We start from the raw sequence: 25,284 nt of genomic DNA on the forward strand, positions 1-25,284 counted from the left end.
CTTTTCAGGAACTCTCCCGCATGTGTGAGCACAGCTTCATATTAAAAGAGTGCGGATGCTAAACTGGCCTGACTGCAGTCCAAATCCTTCTCCAGGTAAAAATGTGTGGAGCATCGTGAAGCGCGAGATACGCATCAATGTTTTCCCGCCTTTGACAGCTCCTGTGTTTAAGGGTCGCCACAGCGGACGCTTCTCCAAAAACAACCCTCCTTTACATTTAACTTTGTGGCAATCTGGTAGATGTGGGGCTTGAACCAGCAACCTTCAGATTACTATTGTATTATTTTAACCTATCAGCTACCACTGACCCAACAGACAGTGAATGACTGAATGAGGACTTACAACTGTGATCAATTTGAGGGTTAAGGGCCTTGCTCAGGGGTCCAACAGTAGCAACTTGGCAGTGGAGGGGCTTGAACCAGCGACCTTCAGATTACTAGTCCAGTATCTTAACCACAATGAATGAATGAGGATTTACAACCGTGATCGAATTGAGGATTAAGGGCCTTGCTCAGGGGCCCAACAGTGGCAATCTGGCAGATGTGGAGCTTGAACCAGCAACCTTCAGTGACCTGCTCTATCCCTGCCCGGCTGACTCCTCTTTCTATCCGGGTTTGGGACCTGCACTGAGAGTGCACTGACAGGTACGGCTTACAATAACTAGGCTGTTTCAGCCACACCCTTCCTCAGACATTAGCTCATCATGTCCATGCAGACGCCCGTCTGGTCGATAGCACCACTGACAGTCGAACCCTGGATCCTTGGGCACCACCCAAGCGCCTGTGGTTCAAAAAAAAAAAGTATGTAGATGCCTGACCTTGAGTTAGCTTTGATATAACCCCCCCACACATACACTTTATCGTAATAACAGCCTCCGCTCTTCTGAGAAGGCTCTTTGCATGATTTTGGAATGTATCTGTGAGGATTTGTGCCCATTGAGTCTCCCAAAATGTGAGGGAATTCAGGTTTTCTATAAGGCCGTGACATCCTTCAGATCCATTTTACATAATCCAGGTAGATCTGCTGTTGGACGTAGATCATTTTTGGATCGGCGGTGATACGGATGCGGTGGCGGTGATGCAGACGCGGTGGCGGTGATGCAGATGCGGTGGCGGCGGTAATAAACCGCGCAGGTTTAATATGGCGGGTGTACTTCGTAAAACTGGGGATTTATCAGCGCTCGATCCCGTCGTTCTCACTGAAGGCGGCACTTTTCCAAATGAATAAAGCGTCCCTCCATTGCTGTAGCTCTCTTCACTCTTCGCTAGCGTACCATGCGGCGTTACGGTATATCATCGTACATGCCATCGGGTGCAAGAACAACACAGTCTGCATTTTAGGACGTTGCAAATGCGCCACAAATGTGAAGGAAATAAATAATAATAAATAATAACAACTAGCCTGAGGGACACAACTCCCTTTACTATTGTCCCGTACTCCAGCGGATTCGTACCGTTCCGTCTTCCCATCGTCATACCCCGGATCTTCCCCTCCGTCACGCGGCTTGGCGTCCTCGGTAATTAAACAAGCAGCCGCGGTTATGAAAGTGATTTATTTACGACGGACAAGAACCCCATGTGACCTCTGGTGACCTCCACTGACCTCAGGTCCAATCACTCTGATTACTAATTAACATAATTAACACTACAGATGCTGTGCCTTTGAAACTCTAGTCTAATAAATCCTTTGTAGGAAAGTGATACGAACACAATTCTAACAAAGAACGTATTTAATTAAGTATACGCTCGGGCGCCTGGTCGTTAGCTACACGTACGCTGTAGGGTCAGAAGTATTTGGACACCGGACAAACTTGTAAGACATCCTGTTAACAAACGTGGCCATTAACGGGGAGTCGGACCTAATATTTAAAGCAATAAGACACTCACTGTCTATTTTATCAGCTCCACTTACCATATAAAAGCACTTTGTATTTCTACAATTACTGACTGTAGTCCATCTGTTTCTCTACATACTTTTTTTTAGCCTGCTTTCACCCTGTTCTTCAATGGTCAGGACCCCCACAGGACCCCCACAGAGCAGGTATTATTTAGGTGGTGGATCATTCTCAGCACTGCAGTGACACTGACATGGTGGTGGTGTGTTAGTGTGTGTTGTGCTGGTATGAGTGGATCAGACACAGCAGCGCTGCTGGAGTTTTTAAACACTTCACTGTCACTGCTGGACTGAGAATCGTCCACCAACCAAAAATATCCAGCCAACAGCGCCCCGTGGGCAGCGTCCTGTGACCACTGATGAAGGTCTAGAAGATGACCGACTCGAACATCAGCAATAGATGAGCGATCGTCTCTGACTTTACATCTACAAGGTGGACCGACTAGGTAGAAGTGTCTAATAGAGTGGACAGTGAGTGGGCACGGTATTTAAAAACTCCAGCAGCGCTGCTGTGTCTGATCCACTCATACCAGCACAACACACACTAACACATCACCACCAAGTCAGTGTCACTGCAGTGCTGAGAATGATCCACCACCTAAATAATACCTGCTCTGTGGTGGTCCTGTGGGGGTAGAGAGATCGCTAGAACTGGTGTCCCAATACTTTTGTTCATGTAGGTGAACCTGATAACCTGACAACCATAAATGGTGGAACGTTTTGTTCGTATATATGGAGGTTTATCATGTTTGGGTGGTAGCCTAGTGGTTAAGGTACTGGACTAGTAATCGAAAGGTCGCTGGTTCAAGCCCCATAACTGCCAGGTTGTCACTGTTGGGCCCTTGAGTAAGGCCCTTAATGCTCAATTGCTTAAACAATATACTGTCACAGTACTGTAAGTCGCTCTGGATAATGTGAACGTTTCTTATGGCCGACGTAGTTGCCGGACATGATGCTCATCAAAAACATGACATATGACATTACGGAAATATCAAAGCGCTCCAGCCCACTGCAACACACACACACACACACACACACACATATCATTAGCATACATATAGCGTTAAGGCATGATTAAATACAGCGACATGAAGGCGCTCGAGCCGCATGAAGTGCTCGTCTCCAAACACCTCGTCCTAACCAAGCGTCCTTTCTGATGGAAATCAGCCGCGCTCGTCCACCTCTGAGCGACCTCTCCTCAGAGTCCGTCCACCTCCTTACAGCTGAACCAATCAAAAGCTGTCGAACCCGGACGCTCGCTCGCCCTCTTTATCACATCGTCGTCACAGGACTGTGAGAAGTGATCGTCCGCTTTTGATTCGCTTCTGCTGTCGCACGTTTGTCACACTGTGTGATTTGAGAAGATCTCAGAAACAATATTACACAAACAAAACATTGTTTAGGGGTGCTCAAATTTAGACAGGAGGGTGCTGGTTCAATGCCCACCACCTACAAGTTGCCACTGTTGGTCGCCTGGTGTGAAAGTAAAGTTGAACTAATTATCTGTTTTACCACCATTTAAACCTGGTCAGGGCCGCGGGGGGTACATCTCACTGTCCATCACAGGGCAAATACACACACCTACACACACACCTAGGGGGAATTTGGTAGCTCCAATTAACCTGACTGGACTGTGGGAGGAAACCCACACAGACACAAGGAGAACATGCAAACTGTGAGGCCCTCGCTGTGGTTTTGTGAAGTCCTTCAGAGTCAGAAGTTGCTCTGCAGCTTTTCCAGACTAATATATACTTTATATCATGGCATAGTGTTCCTGTAGATACTTTAAGTGGACTGCTTGACTTTGAGATGAGGGAGATTTTTATTCGTCATTGATGCAGAAATCAGGGTGCTGCATTAGCCTACTGCTGTAAGATCCGGGGTTCGAATCACAGTCGTGCTATCGACCGGTCAGGCGTCTGCACAGGCAGGCCGAACACCCTGGTTGTTGGGAGGTGCACGTCAGGAAGGGCATCTGGCATAAACAAACGTGCCAAATCTGGATGCCTAAATAGAGGAACAGCCAATAGAAAAAGAAACAAGGGCTGCAGAAATCACGACTGGTTGTGTTCCTTTGTTTCGAGTTCCAGAAGTCAGTAGCTGTGACTGAACGTGGGGAAGAAAAGCACATTCTCTCTCTTCTTACTCTCTTTCATCCTGGTCTGGCTCACAGTGGCTCTGGTGACACCTAAAAAATCCAAAGCATGTGCCAGGAACACACCCAGAACAGGGCACCAATCCATCACCGGGCATCACACCCTCATGGGCACATTTTTGGATGTGGAAGGAAACTGAAGTACCCGGAGATAACCCACACGGACACCAAAAGTGGGGTGGAGGTTCAATGCAGGTCCTCAACACCCACAGTGCTGAGTCACCCACTTGACTGCGTGGTTTCTGCACATCAGCATGGGCGTCTTCTCCTAGTGTTTCCTCCAGGTACTCCGGATTCCTTCCACCTCCCAAAAACACGCAGGAACCGGAATGGTTCCTCCATGTACAGCTACAGCTACATACAGGGTTCTTTGCTGTCCAGGGTTATTCCTGCAGGACCCACTGAGACCCTGACTGAAATGATGCACTTATTCAAAACGAATTAATGATAAACTAAGTGCAAGGATAAAAAAGGTCAAGACATGTTTGCATTTCTAAGCGATTTATGAAGACATGTTTCGATTTTTTTTAAGTTTGACGCAAAACTGCGCTCTGACGCAAACTGCTCTGCTAATTTGGATCTCTTTGGGATTTTTTTCCTCTTCTAATCACGCTTTTTGTCATTCCTACGTAACCCATTTAGGACTCTCCACCCCTCCCTCTCCATCCACCCTTCCTCCTTCCATACTGATTAGAGAGGAGCGGTCGCTTTATAGGAACTTCGAACGGGTTTAAATAGAGGGAAAGCTCCCGGTCATCAACGAGCACAGTGTTGTTGAGGGTTTCTGGAAAAGAGCGTAAAAGCGCAAAGATTTCTGCTTTTTATTTCTTCGTGTGGGGTATAAAAGCCTCAGGGCTGCTCCTGATATTTTAGGTGCGTCTGATTTGCGGTGGCTGCGGCGCAACTTTGCGCGCTTTGGAACGGAGCGCGTTTCTAAAACCTGCGCGTCTTTATTATCATAATAATCAGTGCAGGACGTTGTTTTGCACCATGATGTCCATGATGAAGCTGCTCTTGTCAGTAGTGGTGCTTTTGCTCACCCTGAATGAAGTTTTTGCGGAGGATCTGGGTCCGAGTGAAGATCCGGATTACTGGACTAACAGCTATTCAGTACAGGTAACCACGTCCACCTCCGATATCTCATTCAGTTCTGATTTAGGGTTTAAGTTTTACACTTCAGAATTGGATATTTGTTTTTTAAATATATATAAAGTATTAATTCATTCTGTTACATAAAACCCAGACGAAACGATTTAGGAGGCTGAATTATCCATCACGAAAAAAACGAGTTCATTTTGAGCCAAACTGTTGATGCGCTGAGGCATCTCGGCAAATCAGAATTAATTTCCATCACAGATTTTAAATTCTGTCACATATTCTTTGTAAATCTGTGTAAATCCTCTGTTTTTTGGGGCTCTAAATGTGCTGTGAAAAACATCACAATAAAAACACTGAAGGTGAGGAGCACGCCTTAAAAACCTTTAAATCCTCCGTTTATATTAAGGAACAATTCCAATTAAAGTATTTTCCTTTCTTCTGATAAATCAAATCTAATTCTTCCACTAATAGAGGCTCAGAAAAAGCTTAAGCTGAGCTCCGAAATTCTACCTTTCAGGAAGCGAATGTTCGTCACTGTCTTTACCTTTAAATAAGAGCGACAAGAAGTGATGTACTGTACATATAAAACACATTTCTGCAGAATGCATTTCACTTTAAATAGAATTAGAATGGAATAAAAATAAAAATAGGTAAAGAACCACGTACTAAAAGGTTCCTTGTAAGACCAAATTGAGTAAATATGCAGAAATGCCTCTTCCTGTCTCTTCATTTAAATTAATTTCTTCTTAGAAATAACGCTAGTCGGAAAGTACACATTTATACAGCACCGTGAAAAAGGGAAAAGCACTAAAGCATTTTTATTTTATGGTAATAACCCCTTATATTTATTTATTTTTCTTTTCAGCATTTCTATGGTTTTAACCTAAGCAGGAACATTTACTTCTATCTTTATTTTTAAGAAGAATTACAGGTATTTTCTGGATAATTACCGAGAACCATTTGCGTGGGATTTTAGTTCAAGCTAAACTAAACACATTTTTATTTTTCACTTCAACTTCAGTGGTTTTTGGGAGGTTCTTCACAGCTCATGTACAGGTTTACCCACAACTGCCAACAAATGACAGCAGCTCTGCTTAACATCTAATCTGAAATAGTTTCCTCTAGAACCCTCACGATTATAAGCCTGAAAATTCACTACATGTAAATATTTCTATCATCACATGTCTACCGTACAGCTACAGTCATGTTTTCAAACACTGAACACATATGGGATGAATTGGAACGTCGACTGTGAGCCAGAAGGTCGGTGCTTGACTAAACGGGCGCAAAATTCCACAGACACACTCCAAAATCTTTTGGAAAGCCGTTCTTACAGTCATAAACGGGTAAGAAAGGGCGGAGCGGGCAGAGGTACATGGGCAAAAATTATGTAAATGAATGGGCGTTATTATGGAATCCCCTCCTCCACTCTGCACATACAGCCTGTACTCTTTCCAGAAGGCTTCTCCAGATTTTAGAGTGTCTCTGTAGGAATTTGTGTCCATTCAGGGATTTGGTTGCTATGAAGTGTCGGAAGGGGTTGAGTTTAGAGCCCAGAATCATAATTATAGTTGAATAGAGATTAGAGTTGATTATTAGATGGTGGTAGCCTAGAGTAAAGGGGTAGAGCTATGGGCTATCAGCTTTGGAAAGATTGTGAGTTTGAATCCCAGCTTTGCCATGCAGCCAGTGTTGGGCCCTTAAACAAGGCCCTTAATGCAATCTGCTATAGGGGCTGGACCCCGAGCCTTAACCCCAGCTTCCTTGAGCGCCAAACACTTGCTGATGTATATATGACAAATAAAGTCATTCTGTTCTATTCTGTTCTGTGGGTGTCACTAAAACATCTGCATTGAAAGAATTGTGGGGTGTCCACATACTTTTGGCCATATGGGCCATAAAGGTGGATTTTTCAATAATAAAATACATTTCAATAGAATGAAATAGAATTAGAATAGAATTAAACTGTCTATCTAAAACAGCACCCGTCACCCCTTCGTTTCGTAGGTGGTGCACGTAACTGAAAGTAACTGGGTTTAATGGGACAGCCTGATTCAGGTAGCGTGGGTGTAGTTTCATTTGCAGTTTTCTTGCCAAATCTCTTAATCAGTGCTTTCTAAGAAATAAAACTACAGCCACTCTGCCTAGCTCAGGCCACCCTACTAAACCTAGTCATTTTGAAACTTGCAATAATGAGTGAAAGTGCCTGACTTGGGCAGCCTGGTTGTAGTTTCATTTAGGAACAAGCACAGATCTATAGAAGTTATTAACCATTAAAATGTAGAAAAAAATTTAAAACTACAGTGACGCTGCTTAGGTCAGGCTACGTCACAGTGTATTAGGCTCACACGGACATGGGTTTGAGACGTCCTGACTTAGGTAGTGTGGTTGTAGTTTCATTTGTTCTGCTTAAAAACTCTTAATAGAAGCACACATCTGCAAAAATGATCTATAGGTGCTATTAAACATTCAAATGTAGAGAAAATATAAAACTACAGTGACACTGCTTAGGTCAGGCTACCTCACAGTCTATCAGGCTCACAGGAGTCCTGACTTAGGCAGTGTGGCTGTAGTTTCATTTGTCCTTCTTTAAAACTCTAATAGGAACAAGCACAGATCTATAGAAGTTATTAACCATTAAAATGTAGAAAAAATATAAAACTACAGTGACGCTGCTTAGGTCAGGCTACCTCACAGTCTATCAGGTTCACACGGATCTGAGTTTGAGACGTCCTGACTTAGGTAGTGTGGCTGTAGTTTAATCTTTTGCTAAATACACATTAAATAAACATAACCTCACTGGAGATTCGGCTATCAGTGCATAAATATTTATCCTTTATGATTAATTCGATCCCCGGCGGACCGGTCGGGCGGAGCCGTGATTATACCCTCGCTCAATATTTTACACCCCAAGCAGCTTATTGTTTTATATTCACCCCCCAGTCCGACGTCCCGCTAATCCAATAACGCTTTTCTAGGACGACTGGCTTCAGGCGGATCCCTTCAGAGAGATTCTCAGACGGATAACGAGAAAACCGCGACCGCATCAGTTCATCGGGCTGATGGGAAAACGCTCGTCCGGTAAGACGGGTTCATTCTGACTCTTCCTGTCTCTCTCTCCCTGTCTCTCTCCCTGTCTCTCTCTCTCTCATTATTGAAGTGAATCAGATTAAACTCGGCCTGTCAGAACTGTAACAGATTCTCTTGTTTTTGTCGTCTGACAGCAAACACACAGATCACACGAAAACGTGAGTATCAATCACTGACTGATTAAATGATTTTATTCAAAGTGCCTTACACTTGTGATTGAATACAATTTGAGGATAATTGAGGGTTAAGGGCCTTGCTCAGGGGCCCAGCAGGGGCTTGAACCTGCAACCTTCTGATTATTGGTCCAGTATCTTAACCGCTTCCACTCCTGTAACAACTAAAATCATGTTTCGGTCACAATTGCTATCAGGTGTAATAAATCAATTATATAAAGGAGATTATATGCTTTCAAATTTGCAGCAACAGTTTAGGGAAGGTCCTTTCCTGTCCCGGCATGACCGCACCCCTGTGAACAAAGCAGCTCTATAAAGAAACTCCAACGTCCTGCACTGAGCAGCTCTGGAATGAAAAACCGTCAGTGCCCAGTCGTCATGGGGACAGTAGCAGCAAAGTGGGTGGAGCTTTGGACTATCAATTAAAAGGTTAAGAGTTCGAATCCCAGCTCTGCTATGCAGCCACTCTTGGGTCCTTGAGCAAGGCCCTTAACCCTCTCTGCTCCATGGGCGCCGTACAATAACTGACCCTGTGCTCTGACCCCAGCGCCAAACAAGCTGGGATATGCAAAGAAAGAATTTTGTTGTACTGTACATCTGTATATGTATATATGACAAATAAAGGCATTCTATCTTTTAACTGGATGGGCACAAATTCCCACAGACATACTTCAAAGTCCTCAAACTGAGAAGCCTTCTCAGAAGATCACACAGGCGTCACCCCATTTTAATAGTGTGTTTTTGAAATGGGACATCAAACAAGCTCATGGTCAGGCGTCCAGATACTTTTGGGAGTATGATGTATATTAATCAGATTTACATAATCAAATGTTTGCATATAAGTTAGTTATAATCTCAGGAAATGATGATGGCTGGTACGAGGAGGATAAATGTAACTACATTCGTAGGTGAATATTAGTGGTGCATCGGATTTACTCCATCAATTCCGGGTTCTATCACTTTTGGTAGATCCACCATATGGCCAGATGTACCTGGACAGCGCAGTCTGTTGGACATCCAATTTGTTTGTATTGATTTAGACCTTTTTTCTAGGAAGGAAGTGTCTGTGGGAATTTGTGTCCATTTAAGTAAAAGACCCGTCCACCCTAAAGGGGTTTAGCAGGGTTATAGGAGTTTCTCCACACTAATTTAGCCAAACCATTTCTTTATAAACCTCAGTCTTGCTGGAATAGAAGGGGACCCTCCCCAAACTGTTGTCACCACGTCACAAGCATATCATCATATCAGCGTATCATGGCTGAAACACCTGAACTCAGTCAGTACTATAAAGCCAAAACCATTTTTAGGTTTTTATTTCTGATTATCTGATTAGTGACGATTTATTGTGCAGTTCTGAGCCTCAACTGATTCAGTGAGTCAATAAACGAATCAATGAATCGGTGAGTCAATTAATTGAGCTTCTTTTTGTTTTTGGACTTTGCAGGGCATAAAATTAACTCCTTCGTGGGGCTGATGGGCAAACGAAGCCAAGAGGAGCCGGGTACGTATTTAATAATATAATATACATAAAATTAATGCCACCTAAATTTGAGCCCAAAGTGTTTGTGCTGTTTATTTATACTGGTTGCACCATGTGACTTAAAAATCTATTTTTGTGCATTATATGGGGCCACAAAACAAACAATCAAGAAAAGTACTGCAGTAAACACAAAGAAAATAAAATCTTGCTCATATCTAATGAAACTGAGTTTCAAAAACAACAACAAAACCAGAATTCATTGGCAAGAGGTACTGTGTCATACACCCTGTTTATATGGGCACTGAGAAGCCATAAGCTGTTGTCAATCATGAACGAATGCCTTTACTGACACTGTATATAAAATACAACAACATTATTAAATATGTATTATTAATGATATAATAATAAAATGATATAATAATCATCGTATAGAAACTACAACACTCACTCACTCACTTTCTTAAGTGCTGGAGCCTATCCCAGCTTTTCAATGGGCGCAAGGCACACAGTAACACCCTAAACGGGGCGCCAGTCCATCGCAGGGCAGACACACACCCATTCACCTATAGGGCAATTCAGAACGGATATACTGAATATATACTGGGGATCGGACCCAGGACCTTCTTGCTGTGAGGCGACAGTGCTACCCACCGAGCCACCCCATAAACTACAACAAAAATATTAAATATTTATTATCAATGATCATTGTATATAAAAATATTATAGAATTATAACAAAATAACAAATAGTATTCTAAATTACTAATGAACTTATTTGAATCATAATCAATAACTTGAAATAGGAGGTCATGCCACCTTAAAGTTAAATGGCATCTTAGAGCGTTCTACACCAGCAGATTAGTAATATTTAATGTCTGGATATGTGTGACCAGCAGATTTTCCAGCAACCCACAATAAATGTCACTAATTACATGTGATTGCTATTTTTGCGGACAAAGAATGTGTGTGTCAAGGCCAAAGCCATGAATTAAGCATTGGAGGGGGGTTAGCAGGGGGTCCTGCTTTTTTAAAACATCACTGTTATCAAGAACTGATGGGAGCACTGATGCATCCCAACATTAAGCAAAGCTATTGAGGGGAATATGTGTATTTATCATTTTACCCTTGGTAGATCAGTTTATTAGGGGGTTATATTATATTTATGGTGTTACTGTACTACACTAGATATAAAACTCATTTGTTCTTGTTTGTTGGTCTGTCTGATAGAAGTGTACTGGAGCTCTCTACACAACTACGAGGCGAAACGTTGAGCACCGACCGTCTGATTTACCAGAACTTCATCATCTTGTGCTTTTTTTAATGTGGTTTTAATGGTAAACTTCAATAAAACGTTGTTTTCACCCTGTGCTGATGTAGCTGTCAGTACCCGTGCCAGTGTGTGTGTGTGTGTGTGTGTGTTCTGAAGGAAAGCGACGTTCCGATGCAGTCCAACTGTGTTACTGTCAAAATCTTCAAACTATTTGCACTGCCAATCTCTCTGCATAGTGCCTCACGATGTTCTCGATCACCGATTGTGCTGTAAATATGGAACATGTGTGTCATCATCAGCATTCTGCTGTTAATAATCGATGTGTATCTGATTAACATGATTAAAACTATTTTCCTTACTGGTGGAATTGTGCATTAGAACCTCGCTGTTGTAAATGTGCTGCTTTTGCGCCCCCTGGTGGCCAGAGACGGAAACACAAGCGTGGACCAATGAGGCATTGCAGCTTCGTTCATTCATCTATTTATTTATTTCTTATAAAGGACAAGTATTACATAAGTATAAATAAATAAATGCACAAATACATAGTTTAATATATAAATAAATACATGAATTAATACATTTGGTCACAAATGTCATGAATTTATTTCTACATTTCCACACCTTAACCACACCTGTTTGATCTATTTCTGTGTTTCTAATATTTGCTATATTTCTACATTTATTTATTTCTGTATTGTTAAATGTACTTTTATTTATTTATGACTCTATATGTTAATTAGGTGGGCGGTTCCAAACTCACTCTAAAACATGATTGGTCGTTTGGGCTCTATTACTACTGTCTTGACCGATATATTAGTTATTTATTTAGCAAAATTGTAGTTTATTTTTGTTCCTGCCGAAGGTGTTAATTCTTTTATTTACCTGAGAGATAAAACAGAAGAAACGAGCTGATTTAGAGCTGATTAGATACATAATTCCCCAGCAGGTCTTCCAGCGATCTCCCACTTGAAGCCATGGGTCAGATATACTGATTGCTGACCAATCATGTTTTAGAGTGAGATTAGGACCCGCCCACTCCAAAAATCATTAAATAAATGTGAAATAAATAAATAAATAAAAATAAATGTAGAGATACAGAAACAAACCATTGTAAAAATGTAATAAATAAAAAAATGAAAATAAAAAACAAAAACAAACAAACGTAGAAATACAGAAATAAACGTTGAAGTAAATAAATGTAAAAATGTGGAAATCCAGAAATAAGTAAATAGTGAAATACAGAAGTAAGGAAATTTAGAAATAAATCAAAGTAGAAATACATACATAAATGTGTAGAATATCGTATAGAAACAAATACATACACGGGTCCTTCCTACAATTCGGTGCCTTTTGTGTCCCCAGTACTGATCATTGTATTTATTAAGTAAATTTTAAACAATAAAATTTCTAAACATCTTACTGAAATAATTTTAACACTTTCAAATACTGAACACGATGTTTATTTTAAAAATAAAACGACTGTATATATACTGTTTTTATCTGTTAGATACCAGAGGTTTTCCCATGATCCCCAGTGCTGTACATTCTGATTTAGTGATGATATATGAGGTTAATCATGAAAATATCTCAGTCTTTTAATACTGTTTAAAAGCTTTTGATTAAGTCCCTCTAAACCCTGGATTTATTTTCTTTATGAGTTTGATTTTATTGCTGATAAGGGTTTTTCACACGTCCCTCAGGTTTCTGTCCACCCTGTTATCTCTTACTACTGTCTCTTAAAATGAAGAGCTGTTTTACATCCTGACATCATTTCCTGGAGCTCACATGATCTTTTTGGAGGGAAAACATCTGTAGAAGATGAGCGGCTCATTAAACTCCACATTTTAATGTTTTTTTTCCACATTTTATCCTAAAAGTCTTATATGGTCAACCATAACATCCTGTCCACCCTGTTATGGGATATATGAGAAAAAGCAACACGATCTGATCATTTTAATAATTATCACACTAAAAAGCAGAGAGTTCTTTGTCTGATTTCACTTTTATGCTAGCATGGTTTTGCTCACTCGCTAGCTAATGGCTAATTTGATGTCAGAATGTCCACCCTGTTATGGTCCACCCTGTTACAACCTAATACGTAACAGGCTGGACGTCACAGCGTATATGAGGTGCATGTGTAATCGAGCTTGACCAGTATTAGTTTGGAAATGTAAAACACGTCCTTTTTATAATAAAACATCAAAAACAAATTAAAACTGTTTCATTTTCAAAAAGTTTTAAAGTCCAGAAGGCACCAAATCCCAGGAATGACCCATATATAAAAATAAAAAGATAAAAACATGTAGAAATGCAGAAGTAGTTGATGTTTAGAAACGTAGAAATCAATTCAAGAAATGTCGAAAGCAACCAGTTATTTTCATGTGCCATTTTTCATCACAAAAAATTTTATTTATTTATTTATTTATTTATTTATATATAATAAACTATTTGTTTACACTTATGTGTACCACATAGGCAGGAAATCACCTAAACGAAGCACCAATTCAGCACCCACGAGGGTTTCGATTTTTGATGGAACACGTTGAGTGTAATCGTGTATCAGCCAATCAGAGATCGAGATCCATTCACACACGTCGGTGAAGAAAATAATGGCGGCGCTAATCACAGGTAATCACGTACATCTGTTTACCAACATCCAAGGCTGTGTCCCAATACACAAAAGAAAAGAGAGAGTAAGACATTTGTAAATAAAAGTAAAACAACATCCATGAAGCAAGCGCAGTTATAACCGGTCCCTGTCAGGTTTGTAAACGGTCGCTCAGGTCCAACGAGGCAACCAAAAATGTGGCGTCCACTCACAGCGGCCGGGGTAAAACTTCTCAAAGATCTGCCGGTAGAAAAAGCCCTCTTTCGTCATGGGAGGGTTGTAGGGAAACAACTGAGCTGCGTTCTTAAACTGAGAGTCGTTCACCTACACGGGGGTGGGAAAAGGTTTGGAGAAATTCATCCTTTAATTCATCTTCAATAATCACTAAGTTATATCTATGGTGAGATCTAGAAGCTCTGTGCACCCAGGACACACCCACACCCAAAGTGTTAATACGGCGTTCCTAATAAAGTGGCGTCTGGACCTACCTCAGACTCGACGTGCTCCTGTAAGACGTCGTACCAGGAGTTCTTGGCGGATGTCAGACCGTCACCGAAGGGCAGTTTACGTCTCCACAGGATCTCGTCGGGGATCAGATCCAGTCCCTTAAACGCCTCTCTGAGAAGACGCTTCTCCACGCCGTCCTGCTTCGGCAAAGCGCGGTGTCATTACCACACAGTCAGACGGGCTAGGATGGTTTGAAAAAGTAATAGCACCCCCCTTTCTACTCGTTTTTATTATTCATGTCACACTGATTTGAGTAGGAGGGGCACTGAGGTGGCACGGCCAGCGATTCAGAGTAAGAATCTGTGCTGCCGACCTGGCCGGGTGTCCTACAGACACAACTGGCAGTGTCTGCGATGGTGTATAAGAAGAGGACAGACTGTCGGAGGGGGCACATAACAGTACTGTGCCCTCCTGCGGCCAGAGCGGAGTGGTGCGAGTGTTTCCCACCCCCATTCCCTCCAAATTACTGTAGGAAGTGCATGACTAGGGTAGTTAGGCTAGGTCATGTCACTTGCGTAGAACATTCATTCACTGTCTGTTTTACCACCGCTTTATCCTGGGCAGGGTTGCGGTGGGTACAATTCACTGGCTCAAATTTAGGACAGGTCGCCAGTCCAACACAGGGCACACACACACACACATTCACATTTATATACACATAAATATACAATTAAGTGCAGCAAGTGTTGGACCCTTGAGCAAGGCCCTTATCCTTCTGGGCTTCAGAGGGCGCCATATGAAGGCTGACCCTGCCTGATACTGGTGCACATGAGGGTGAGGGCTCCTCGCGGTTCAGGTACTGAATAAAGAAGTGCCGCAAAGGCCGAGCCCTGAACAACACAAGTCCACCTGAAGGTCAGTGAAAACCAGAAGGAATGAAAGAAAGTCCTCACCTTGGGCACCCTCAACTGTTCAGGTAGCGAGAGGTAATAAGCAGTGAACCTGTGGTCCAGGAAAGGCGCCCTCAGCTCCAAACTAATGACACAAAAAGTGTGTGTGAAAAACAATAACACACCCCAGACAGCACCCTGGTCACCTTCCCCCTTTAGACATAGCCAAACGTGTCTGTATGTATCTGCCAGACCGGCCGCTTTAGATCAGATCATCAGATCATAAACTGCATCTCTACAGTCGGGAGTTTTAGATCTGAATGGGTGAAAATAAACCCAGTTACAGTCGGTTTTATCTCATGGACAGATGACCTTCCATTCTTACATTCATCCTAAAAAACTGTCCAGGTCCTGAAGCAGCAAAGCATCCCTAAGCAACCCGTTAAAGGACATATGTCCGGACGGTCCGATCAAGAATCAATCAAACCAAGAATCACCAAACAAACAGATCTGTCTTAAACATACGTGACACTTTCCACAGTCAAGCGAGCTTTAAATCAAACAAGTTCTGGCTTGAAAGCTCCCAAGCTCCCGCTCCAAAATCAGCAGCTGAAAACTCGTCCGGCTTCTGTCTTGCACAGCGCACTCTTGTACAAGCCATCGCTGATATGAAGCTCGCTTGACTGTGTACAGCGCAGTGGCGGCTCCTGCCAAATCTCTTAGGGGGGGCAATTGTTGCGATGATGGCCAAGGTGACCCGTTTAAGGGGTAAATTAATGCTTAAATAATTAACATCTTAAGTCATCTGTCAGTTTGCCCTCACAAATAACTTTAAACATGGAGAGAGAGAGAGCAGCTTTACTAAAAGTGAACACTACTTACAATAATAACCGAACCCCTTTTAATTCCCGTGGTAGCAGCAGTTTTCTTCTGTTTCATACACATCACCCGGTCTCAGTCTCTGCAGCGTTTCTCTCCCATTGATAAAAATGCGGAACACCTCGTTCAGTTTCTAAATAAGGAACGATTACGTGTGACGCAGGCACGTAAGTGCGAGCCCCCCCGGAAGTCGTTCAAAATGCATTATAGCTCCTGTAATACGAAAAAAAGAGCTTTAACATGAGAGTCTTTGAAAGCGATCTGGGGCGATTCTGAATACGAGCCTGATCGCCCCGAAAGGGGCGGTACTGTACGGAACACAACTCCACCACCACCAGGTTGCCACTGTTGGGCCTCTAAACAAGGCTCTTAACCCTCAATTGCTTAGACAGTATCCTGTCACAGTACTGTAAGTCGCTTTGGATAAAAGCGTCTGCTAAAATGCTGAAAATGAAAATGTCCACGCTGATTGGACTGCGATATTCAGAGACAAGACAGACTCCAGAACAATCACAGATAGTTTAACACTGGTTGAATGTGATAGAAACATTTCTTCCCTTTCGCACTTTGGTGGTGCGTCGCCCGATCGCCCTAATGAACGAGCCGCCCCTGGTACAGCGTGAACTAAACATGACTATTCAGTAAATTCCTTCTTAGCATGAGGTAAAACTAGCCCCGTTTATACGGGCACCGAGAAGTTATCAGTCGGATAGCAGGTTCTCACCCGTGTGCAGCGGTGGTTCTGTCCGCCCTCAACACGTCGAACAGGTACAGTTCCTCGGCCGACGGAGCCTGGATGTTAACGTACAAATCAGAGCTCACATCGGCACAGCTCCAGTAAAAACAACAACAACAATACTGCGATTGAAAACAGAAACAATCTAAGCTCGGCTAAGTGGAACGACATGGGCGCTAAATGGAGATTCCAGGGACCAGCTCTCATTACTACTCTATCCCTGTTCTACCCCTGCTCTCCGCTGCGGGTTGCAGACGTCGTATTTTGTTCCGTTATTCCTTTCTTACTTTTTTATTTTAATAATAAGATGCTTTATTATTTGTAATTGTCTCTAATAGTGTGGGGTTGCGCGTCCAGCCGTTCTCCCCGTTACACTGATATGTAAGAGCGCAGTTGACGTTCACCTTGTGGAAGTAGAGGTAGCCCTGAGCGAGTTCATCAGATCCTTCACCGGAGAAGATCACCACACTGTCCGTCCTCTCGCGGATGTACTTACACACCAGATACATTCCTGGAGAGGAAAGCAAGAAGCAGAGCAAGTAGGTCTAGAGTAACGGTGCCATCTAGTGAATAAAAAACACACCATACGGCTAAAAGTATGTGGACGCCCCTCACTCACTGATTACTGTGAGTTTTACGCCTCCGACTTTGTGGAAACAGTTTAGGTTTAAATTCCCCGACTTCAATCCGGTCGCTCTCTTTACATCGGGACCCGGAGAATAAGAACCGGAACCGGACGCACTTACCGACGGAGGCGCGAATCGTCCCGACATCGTAACTCTCCAGGTGGAAGATGACCTCCTCCAGGGCGCGGATGGCTTCCTCCGCAGTGAAACTCACCTCGTGGTGCTCGCTGCCGATGTGCGCCGCCACCTAGGGTACAAGAATAACGCCTGAAACAACCATCCAAACGTGGCACTTTATGGCCAAAAGTATGAGGACGACTGACCATGAGCTCGTCTGACATCCTGATACAGGATTTTTTAAAATGTGTCTGTGGGAATTTGTGCATGTTCAGTCGTGCTGGAACAGAAGAGGGCTTTCCCTAAACTGTTGTTCAATAATTTCCCTCTGGATAAATAAAGTATCTGTCTGTCTATCTATCTATCTATCTGTCTGTCTGTGTCTGTTTACCTATCTATCTATCTATCTATCTATCTATCTATCTATCTATCTATCTATCTATCTATCTATCTATCTATCTACCTGTCTATCTATCTATCTATCTATCTATCTATCTATCTATCTACCTGTCTATCTATCTATCTATCTATCTATCTATCTATCTATCTATCTATCTATCTATCTATCTATCTATCTATCTATCTATCTATCTATCTATCTATCTATTTATCTGCCTGCCTGTCTTATCTATCTATCTATCTATCTATCTATCTATCTATCTATCTATCTATCTATCTATCTATCTATCTATCTATCTATCTGTCTGCCTGTCTGTCTTATCTATCTGTCTGTTTACCTATCTATCTGTTTGTCTATCTGTCTGTCTGTCTGCCTGTCTGTCTCATCTATCTGTCTGTCTGTCTGTCTGTTTGTCTATCTGTCTGTCTGTGCAGGCCAGTGCAGTTCCAACAAACCAAACTGGACGTGTCATCATGCTTACTGGAGCAGGTAAGGGCTTTGGCCAAACCAAGTGTGGCTGAACTCAGTCATTAGAAGGGGTGTCCACATACTTTTGGCTATTAAGTGCACAGTAAACAACATTTAAAAATACTGACCTTGCGAGCAGCTGCGGCGTCTGGACTACATTCGCCCCCGATGGTGAACGTCTGAATGGGACCCTGAAGCTGCTCCTCTTTGGCCAGTCTGATAACCGTCGCGGCGACAAGGCTGGAATCGAGGCCGCCTGGAGCAGAGAGGAGCAGAACGTTACTCACGTGGAACCTGCACCGTTCACTGAATCTGTCCACGAATAAATGGGTTAAAAAGCAGGAGAACCTGAGAGGAGGCAGCCGATGCTCCGGCGGGCCATGAGCCGCTTCCTCACCGCGTTCTCAAACAGGATCCTGATGTTGTTCTTCATCGTCTGCAGATCCAAATCTACACAAACAGACCACAGAACTGTAATGAGGTATCACAGACCATGGAGGGTCTAAAGGGTTTCGGAAACTCCTGCTTGTGAGGACTGTCATGTGGTACAGCCTCTCTGTTTCTGTGTTTCTCTAGAAAAACATGCAGAAGGTGGATTGGCTGCTTTAAACTGACATGAGATGTGGATGGGTAAGTGACCTGAAGCACAAAGTCTGTGCAAATTTGCGCATGCTGGCACAAAATAGGATTACAAATTCATTTTTTCTGGACCTTTACACTTGACCATAAGTATGAGGACGGCTGATCACTTGTTGGACACCATTACAAGATTATTTGAAATGTGTCTGTGGGAATTTGTGCACATTAGCAAGCATTTGTGAGGCCAAGCAGCTCTGTGCAGACCACAACCTCCTTATGGCCTCACCTTGTGGTCCCGTCCAACACAGTTATGTTGGAACAGGAGAGGGCCTTCCCTAAACTGTTGGCGCAAAACTGGAAGCATATATTTAAATATAACTGATTTTGGCTGAAACGCCTGATCTCAGTAATTAAGAGGGGTGTCCAGATACTGTTGGTCATATAATAAATGCTGTTTGATGTCATGCGTGGATCATGGACCCTGTTTTGGGGTGACGGGGGGCAGGGGGGGTGTTCTCACCTGAGCTGAGCCTCTCTATTGTGTCGTATGTAACATGTTCGGGCTCGGCGGTGCAGCAATGGAACTGCTTCAGCTGGACGGACACCACTGTTCCACCCAGGTTCAGGTTAAACACCTCAAAGTGACCCGGAAGGAAGGGGCTGATCTTCACCGGCTTTGATGTGGAGTGGGTGACATGGATCAGACCTGAAAATAAAAGAGACCAATTTATATTAATAAAAATGTAAAAGAAGGGTCACCTCTGTACCCATCTGTCTCACCAAAGGAAGGGTCACCTCTGTACCTGTCTGTCCCAGAGAAAGAAGGGTCACCTTTGTTCCTGTCTCAGTAAAGGAAGGGTCACTTTTGTTCCTGTCTCAGTAAAGGAAGGGTCACCTTTGTTCCTGTCTCAGTAAAGGAAGGGTCACCTTTGTACCCGTCTGTCCCTGTGAAGGAACTCACCCTTGCCCTCTGAGCAGACAGCGAGGAGGCCATCATCGGTCAGCATCCTGAACAAAGGCCTCACGCCGTACGTGTCTCTTCCCAGGAACACCTTCTTATTGGCCGTATCCAGCAGCACGAAGGCGAACACGCCGTCCAGCAGCGTGACCATCTTCTCGATGCCGAACCGGTCGTACAGGTGCAGCATGACCTCTCCATCCACTCTGGTCTGGTGCTCAAACTCAAACTGCTTCCTCAACTTCAGAGCAGAAAAGTCGAGTTAGTCATGAGAGCCAACTGTCATAAAGAAGGAGGAATGGATGAATGGTTTTTATAAGGGTGTGGTTGGTAGATGTTGGTAGGCGAGCTGTCATCATTACTTAATTCTCTCACAACAGCTGTTCTGTCTGTTAAAGACTGGTAAACACCTCTGCTGTTTCGTTTCACAACACGCTAAACTTGAACGACACACGCTATGCCCGCCGTATCTTTCACTTCTACCAGATAGTCGATGTAACCCATCCCACCTTCTCTTCCTCAGACACAGCCGATTGTGTCTGTTAAGGCAAGGCAAGGCAAGTTTATTTGTATAGCACCTTTCATACACATTGGCAATTTAAAGTGCTTTACATAAGGAAAAACATTAATTAAAAGCATTAAAACATTCCTAGAACCTCAGAAAGACTTCTTGCAAACATTTAGTTACAATTAAGACAACATGAAATTCAAACAAGAGAGATAAAAAATTAATAACATGAAAAACTAAAAGAAAATATAGTAAAATATACCCTACATTTTAGGGAATATTAAATTAAAACAAGAGAGATCAGCAATTAAAAACATGAAAACTAAAAGAAAATATAGTAAAATATACCCTACAATTTAGAGAATATGAAATTAAAACATTCTAAAAGAAATATAGTAAAATAAGGGTAATAGCAAAAAAATTTGAACTCAATCATAAGCACAAGAAAAAAGAAATGTTTTTAACCTGGATTTAAACATTTCTACATTTGAGGAATATTTATTATCTCCTGGCAGTCTGTTCCAGTTATATGCAGCCCAACAGCTAAATGCGGCTTCACCATGCTCAACTAGCTGACCTGAGTCCATGGATCTAAGAGATCTACTGGGTTTATATTCTCTAAACATTTCTGAGATGTATTCTGGGCCGAACCCATTCAGTGATTTATAGACCAGTAGCAGCACTTTAAATTCTATTCTGTAACTAACCGGAAGCCAGTGTAGAGATTTTAGAACTGGAGTGATGTGCTCAGTTCTCTTCGTCTTAGTTAGAACTCTAGCAGCAGCGTTCTGAATGAGCTGTAACTGTTTAATGGTCTTTTTGGGAAGTCCAGTTAAGAGACCATTACAATAGTCCACCCTACTGGAGATAAAAGCATGGATCAGCTTCTCTAGGTCTTGTTGGCACACTAGACCCTTGATTTTGGCTATATTTCTAAGATGGTAGAAGGCTGTTTTGGTGATGGTTTTTATATGGCTGGCGAATGTGAGATCTGAGTCTATTAGAACGCCAAGATTTCGGACTTGGTCTTTGGTTTTTAGAGCCCGGGAACTGAGGTGTTCACTGACACTAGACCTCTTCTCCTTGCTGCCAAACACGACAATTTCTGTTTTGTCCTTATGTAACTGTAAAAACGGCTGGCTCATCCAGTTATTGATGTTCTCCAGACACTGACACAGTGAATCTATTGGACTGTAATCATCTGGTGAGAGAGCCAGATATATCTGTGTCAAAATCAAAATTTTGGCAGTACCCTTCAAAATAAAACAGAGGTATTAAAAAGACTTGCCAAGTACAGTCTCTTTGCACTGGAAAACATCTTTAAATAAGGCAGCTACTCCTCCACCTTTCCTACCACTTCCACACACATTCATAGAACTGAAGTTTGCTGGTGCTGTTTCGTTAAGAACAGTAGCACTGCTGCCTTCTGCTAACCATGTTTCAGTTAGAAACAGAAAATCTAAACTGTAGGATAGAATTATGTCATTCACTAAAAATGATTTGTTGGCTAGAGATCTAACATTAAGCAGAGCTAGCTTTAAAGGAACCACAGGAGCCCCTGGGGCAGCCCTAGGTTGTCGTGGTACAGGTACGAGATTAGACTGGTTGACTTGATATGCTGAATGCGTTCTATTCTTTCTATTTCTAATCAACACAGGAATAGAAAACATTTCAGGCATACTGGGTCCAAGCTTACTCTCCAAACTGTTGTCAGTATCATATCTGCTATTTAAAGGACACTGAACACATCACAACGTGTATCAGTAGCACTCGCTGAACATTCTGAACTCCGTACAGCCAGAGTAGATGAAGGATAAGGCTTCTGCTGACGGTGCTTAAGTGGCCTCAGAGAACGGGGAGGGGGCTGTGGACAGGGGGGAAGGGGTGCCCTGCGCTTTTTGGGTGAAACCTGTGGACTGGCTGAGATGGAGTGTGAGAATTTAGTCCCAACACACACCAGTTTCTCCATTTTCTCTGTGAAATCCATATGTGGAGGCGATGTTGTTGAGAGAGAGAAATTGGAGGATGACTGTGATGTCTCTGCTGTTGACGGCCGTGTCACTGCCTGATGATGGTCGTAATAGCTTTCGTCAAGAGTCAGGAACTCAGCCTGAGCTGTGTTCTCCAGTGATGGGGATTGTATGTTTGATGGTCCTTCATGGTTGAAAGCAGATGAGGGAGGTTGAGGATGCACGTATTGTGTCGAGTCAGTCCAAGAAGCAGATGGGTGGCGAAGAGCAAAATGGAGGTTGTCCTTTAGTGCCTTCACTCCAGTCTTGCTTAGGTGGGTGCCATCTGGGTAAAAAAATTCTCTGCGCCCCCAGAATAAGTTAAAATTGTCAATATAATTCATACCTTTCAAACTGCAGGTTCTGCTTAGCCACGTGTTGAGGTTGAGTAGCCGTGAAAACAAATTAGATCCTCGGGCTGGGAGAGGCCGACTGATGAACTTCTGAGCAGTCAGCTTCTCAAGTGTATTAAACAGTTCAGTGAAGTTGTTCTTTAAGATTTCTGACTGCTCTCTGCGAATGTCATTTCTGCCCACGTGCAGAATAATTCGGTCGATCGCTCCATGCTGGGAGAGAATGTTGGGAAGTTCCTCATTTAATTCCGAGACAGTCATGTTTGGGAGACAGCATGTTAGCATTAATCTGCTGCCTATATTCTTGATGGCAGAGTCACCGACGATCAGAGTTTTCCGAGCGTTCTCTGCGTCAGACGAGGGCCTCTGCTTAATCAGCCTCGTGTTTTTGCTAGCCCGCTTTGATTCGTTGCCATTACCACTGGTAAGCTTTTTTTTATAATAGTTTTCGCTTTCCGAGCCCATGATGAACAGTCTGGCGTGGAAGACATAAAGACAGCCACCTGCTGCTTTTGTGGTTTTGGTTTTGCTCCAAGTTTGTGCCACCGACTTATTCTCTTACATGGCTCGTTTCTGTTCCCCTGTTTTGATTGAATTCTGTCAAGCTTCGGGAAGTCTGTTAAGCTGTCTAGCTTTAGCTTAGCTGGTTGTTCTGTGTTAGATTTTGACTCACCCTCGAGTGATCTGGAACCATTTCTCCTGTCCGTTCCAGGTAGGATTGTGAGCATTTCTGTCTCCAGCACAGTGATTTTCCGTAGGAGTCTGTAGCAGTTGGAGCAGCACGAAGAACCCGCTGTAGTGATAGGAGCCATGGTAGTCCTGATAACTGTGCCCGAGTTCAGTCTGACGGCTAGTGGAAAACTCCGTTAACTAAGTGTCTAGTTTAATGTAGTTCTGTAATTCTGTGCCTTTCCAGCTGATCTATTGTCGATGTCTGCTGATTGAGCTCTATATTTTAGAAATAAAAGATAAAAAATAACTAAAAGAACTAAAAACTAAAAGCAAGCGGAGAGCAGACAGAAAGCGTGCAGCCAGAGCGAGCGTCAAGGACAGTCAAGCACCCTACCAGGCCTCAACATCAAGGCGGTGGTGCTCTAGCATGTTAGACCATGATTCATTATTTGTTTTTAACTCAACAGACTATTATTCCACACTGCGAGCAAAAATCTGAATTCACATACCAATGCCACTCCACCCACGAGTCCAATACGTCCTACCTGCTGGTGGTTGTAGATCTCCCCGTTGTAGCAGAGCCAGAGGAACGGGAAGCGCTTGACGCGGAGCGGCTGCATGCCGTACAGCTGATCCACGATGGCCAACTGGTGGAAGCCGAAGCAGCAGTTCGTGAAGCCGCTGGCGTTCTCGAAGCGGAAAGCGTCCGGACCCCGGTATGCGATCTTCATGGCGTTGGCGCAATGAGCCGACAGGCACTCGCCGCCGCCGAATATCGCCCATATACCACACATCGTGTTCCTGAAAAAGCAAAATGGCAGATTAGATTATTAGAAATGTGCACGGATTGGTTCATTTTGACCGGCCTGGCTGGTTTTACATTTCTGCACTCAACCACAATCTCGTCTGTGCACAAACATAAACATGGCAAACCAGCTTGGTAAATGGCTAGCGTATTAAGATAATAGTTTCTTCAGCATCTTCACAGAAGCTACAGGAGCTTACAACTGAATTAACTGGATATAACTTGTATAAACATTTAAGATGAATATCCGTAGCTTTATTAGGCATGCAAAACTACAGCTGCTGACTTCAACTCTGGCCGAGGAGAGCCGTGACTAACACACGACCCCTCCGTCACGTGTGCAGTATACTAAAGCATCTTTTCACCTGCAGGAGGTGGGTTCATATGGGGCTCAGTCCCACATCGATCAGCCAGCAGATGTCATAAATGCAACAGTTGTGAGGAATCCTCTTCTGACAACCCAGCCCAACGGACAAGTCAGGCGGGTAGGCGCCCAGCCTGCCGGTAGCAGAGCTGAACTCACGAGTATGAAATGTCAGCTATCATGTTTTACCGCTGCGCCCTGATATTTATTGTTATGAACATTGTATCACACTAATCACCTGAATAACCAGTTTGATTGATAAATGACTTTCGTGCAATTGAATCGACTCCTAAAGGTGAGCGAAATTGAATCGATTCGACTGAATCATCTACCACTGGTGAGCGATACGGTAATCACGTAAGTCATTTAAAGATAGCCAGTGTTTATTGTTCATAACAATGTTTAATAATGCATAAAATATAACAGGTACAAATGTTTTTTGATCTTTGTGCCTTGGAGTCGTTCAAATAAATTAAAAGAATCGATTCGGTGGTGAATGTGCAGTGGATGCAACTGTACTATTACAGTGTGTGTGTGTGTATGCAGGAGTGAACGAATTTAATAAATAAATATATAAATATAAAATACACAATATAAAAGAATTCCTCTTAAACTTAAGAGGAACTTAAATTTATTTATTAGTTTTTAAAAGAAAGAAATGCAGTCGTAACGCAAATGCAGTGCAAAGCAGAACCTAAAAATTTTAA

At 42.9% G+C, this 25,284-nt stretch overlaps 2 protein-coding genes across 2 annotated transcripts; one reads left to right on the forward strand and one right to left on the reverse strand.

Annotated features, from left to right (window-relative positions):
- The first annotated feature begins 4,947 nt into the window (after window positions 1–4,947).
- tac1 (tachykinin precursor 1) lies at window positions 4,948–11,254 on the forward strand. Its single transcript, XM_062989334.1, has 5 exons — window positions 4,948–5,164; window positions 8,125–8,227; window positions 8,371–8,394; window positions 9,854–9,910; window positions 11,116–11,254. Exons 1-5 carry the CDS (start codon window positions 5,039–5,041, stop codon window positions 11,157–11,159), a joined length of 354 nt encoding a protein of 117 aa, XP_062845404.1. The 5' UTR covers window positions 4,948–5,038; the 3' UTR covers window positions 11,160–11,254.
- A 2,659-nt stretch (window positions 11,255–13,913) lies between these two features.
- On the reverse strand, window positions 13,914–24,202 carry asns (asparagine synthetase). Its single transcript, XM_062989345.1, has 11 exons — window positions 23,954–24,202; window positions 19,870–20,107; window positions 19,429–19,614; window positions 18,678–18,779; window positions 18,458–18,585; window positions 17,465–17,591; window positions 17,123–17,229; window positions 16,707–16,774; window positions 15,167–15,248; window positions 14,255–14,410; window positions 13,914–14,090 (listed from the first exon to the last, which is right to left on the reverse strand). Exons 1-11 carry the CDS (start codon window positions 24,200–24,202, stop codon window positions 13,938–13,940), a joined length of 1,596 nt encoding a protein of 531 aa, XP_062845415.1. The 3' UTR covers window positions 13,914–13,937.
- Window positions 24,203–25,284: the final 1,082 nt, after the last annotated feature.

Source organism: Trichomycterus rosablanca, chromosome 2 (genome assembly GCF_030014385.1).
Source record: "Trichomycterus rosablanca isolate fTriRos1 chromosome 2, fTriRos1.hap1, whole genome shotgun sequence".
Taxonomy (NCBI): Eukaryota; Metazoa; Chordata; class Actinopteri; order Siluriformes; family Trichomycteridae; genus Trichomycterus; species Trichomycterus rosablanca.

What these genes read in the sequence shown, in the direction of transcription:
- tac1 (XM_062989334.1), top strand. Translation starts at nt 5,039, where the DNA reads ATGATGTCCATGATGAAGCTGCTCTTGTCAGTAGTGGTGCTTTTGCTC. An exon ending in CTAACAGCTATTCAGTACAG is followed by an intron (nt 5,165 to 8,124) that starts GTAACCACGTCC and finishes ACGCTTTTCTAG; the next exon opens with GACGACTGGCTTCAGGCGGA. An exon ending in ACGAAGCCAAGAGGAGCCGG is followed by an intron (nt 9,911 to 11,115) that starts GTACGTATTTAA and finishes TCTGTCTGATAG; the next exon opens with AAGTGTACTGGAGCTCTCTA.
- asns (XM_062989345.1), bottom strand. Translation starts at nt 24,202, where the DNA reads ATGTGTGGTATATGGGCGATATTCGGCGGCGGCGAGTGCCTGTCGGCT. An exon ending in ACGCCGCAGCTGCTCGCAAG is followed by an intron (nt 17,592 to 18,457) that starts GTCAGTATTTTT and finishes CTTGTACCCTAG; the next exon opens with GTGGCGGCGCACATCGGCAG. An exon ending in AGGAGCACGTCGAGTCTGAG is followed by an intron (nt 14,091 to 14,254) that starts GTAGGTCCAGAC and finishes ACCCCCGTGTAG; the next exon opens with GTGAACGACTCTCAGTTTAA.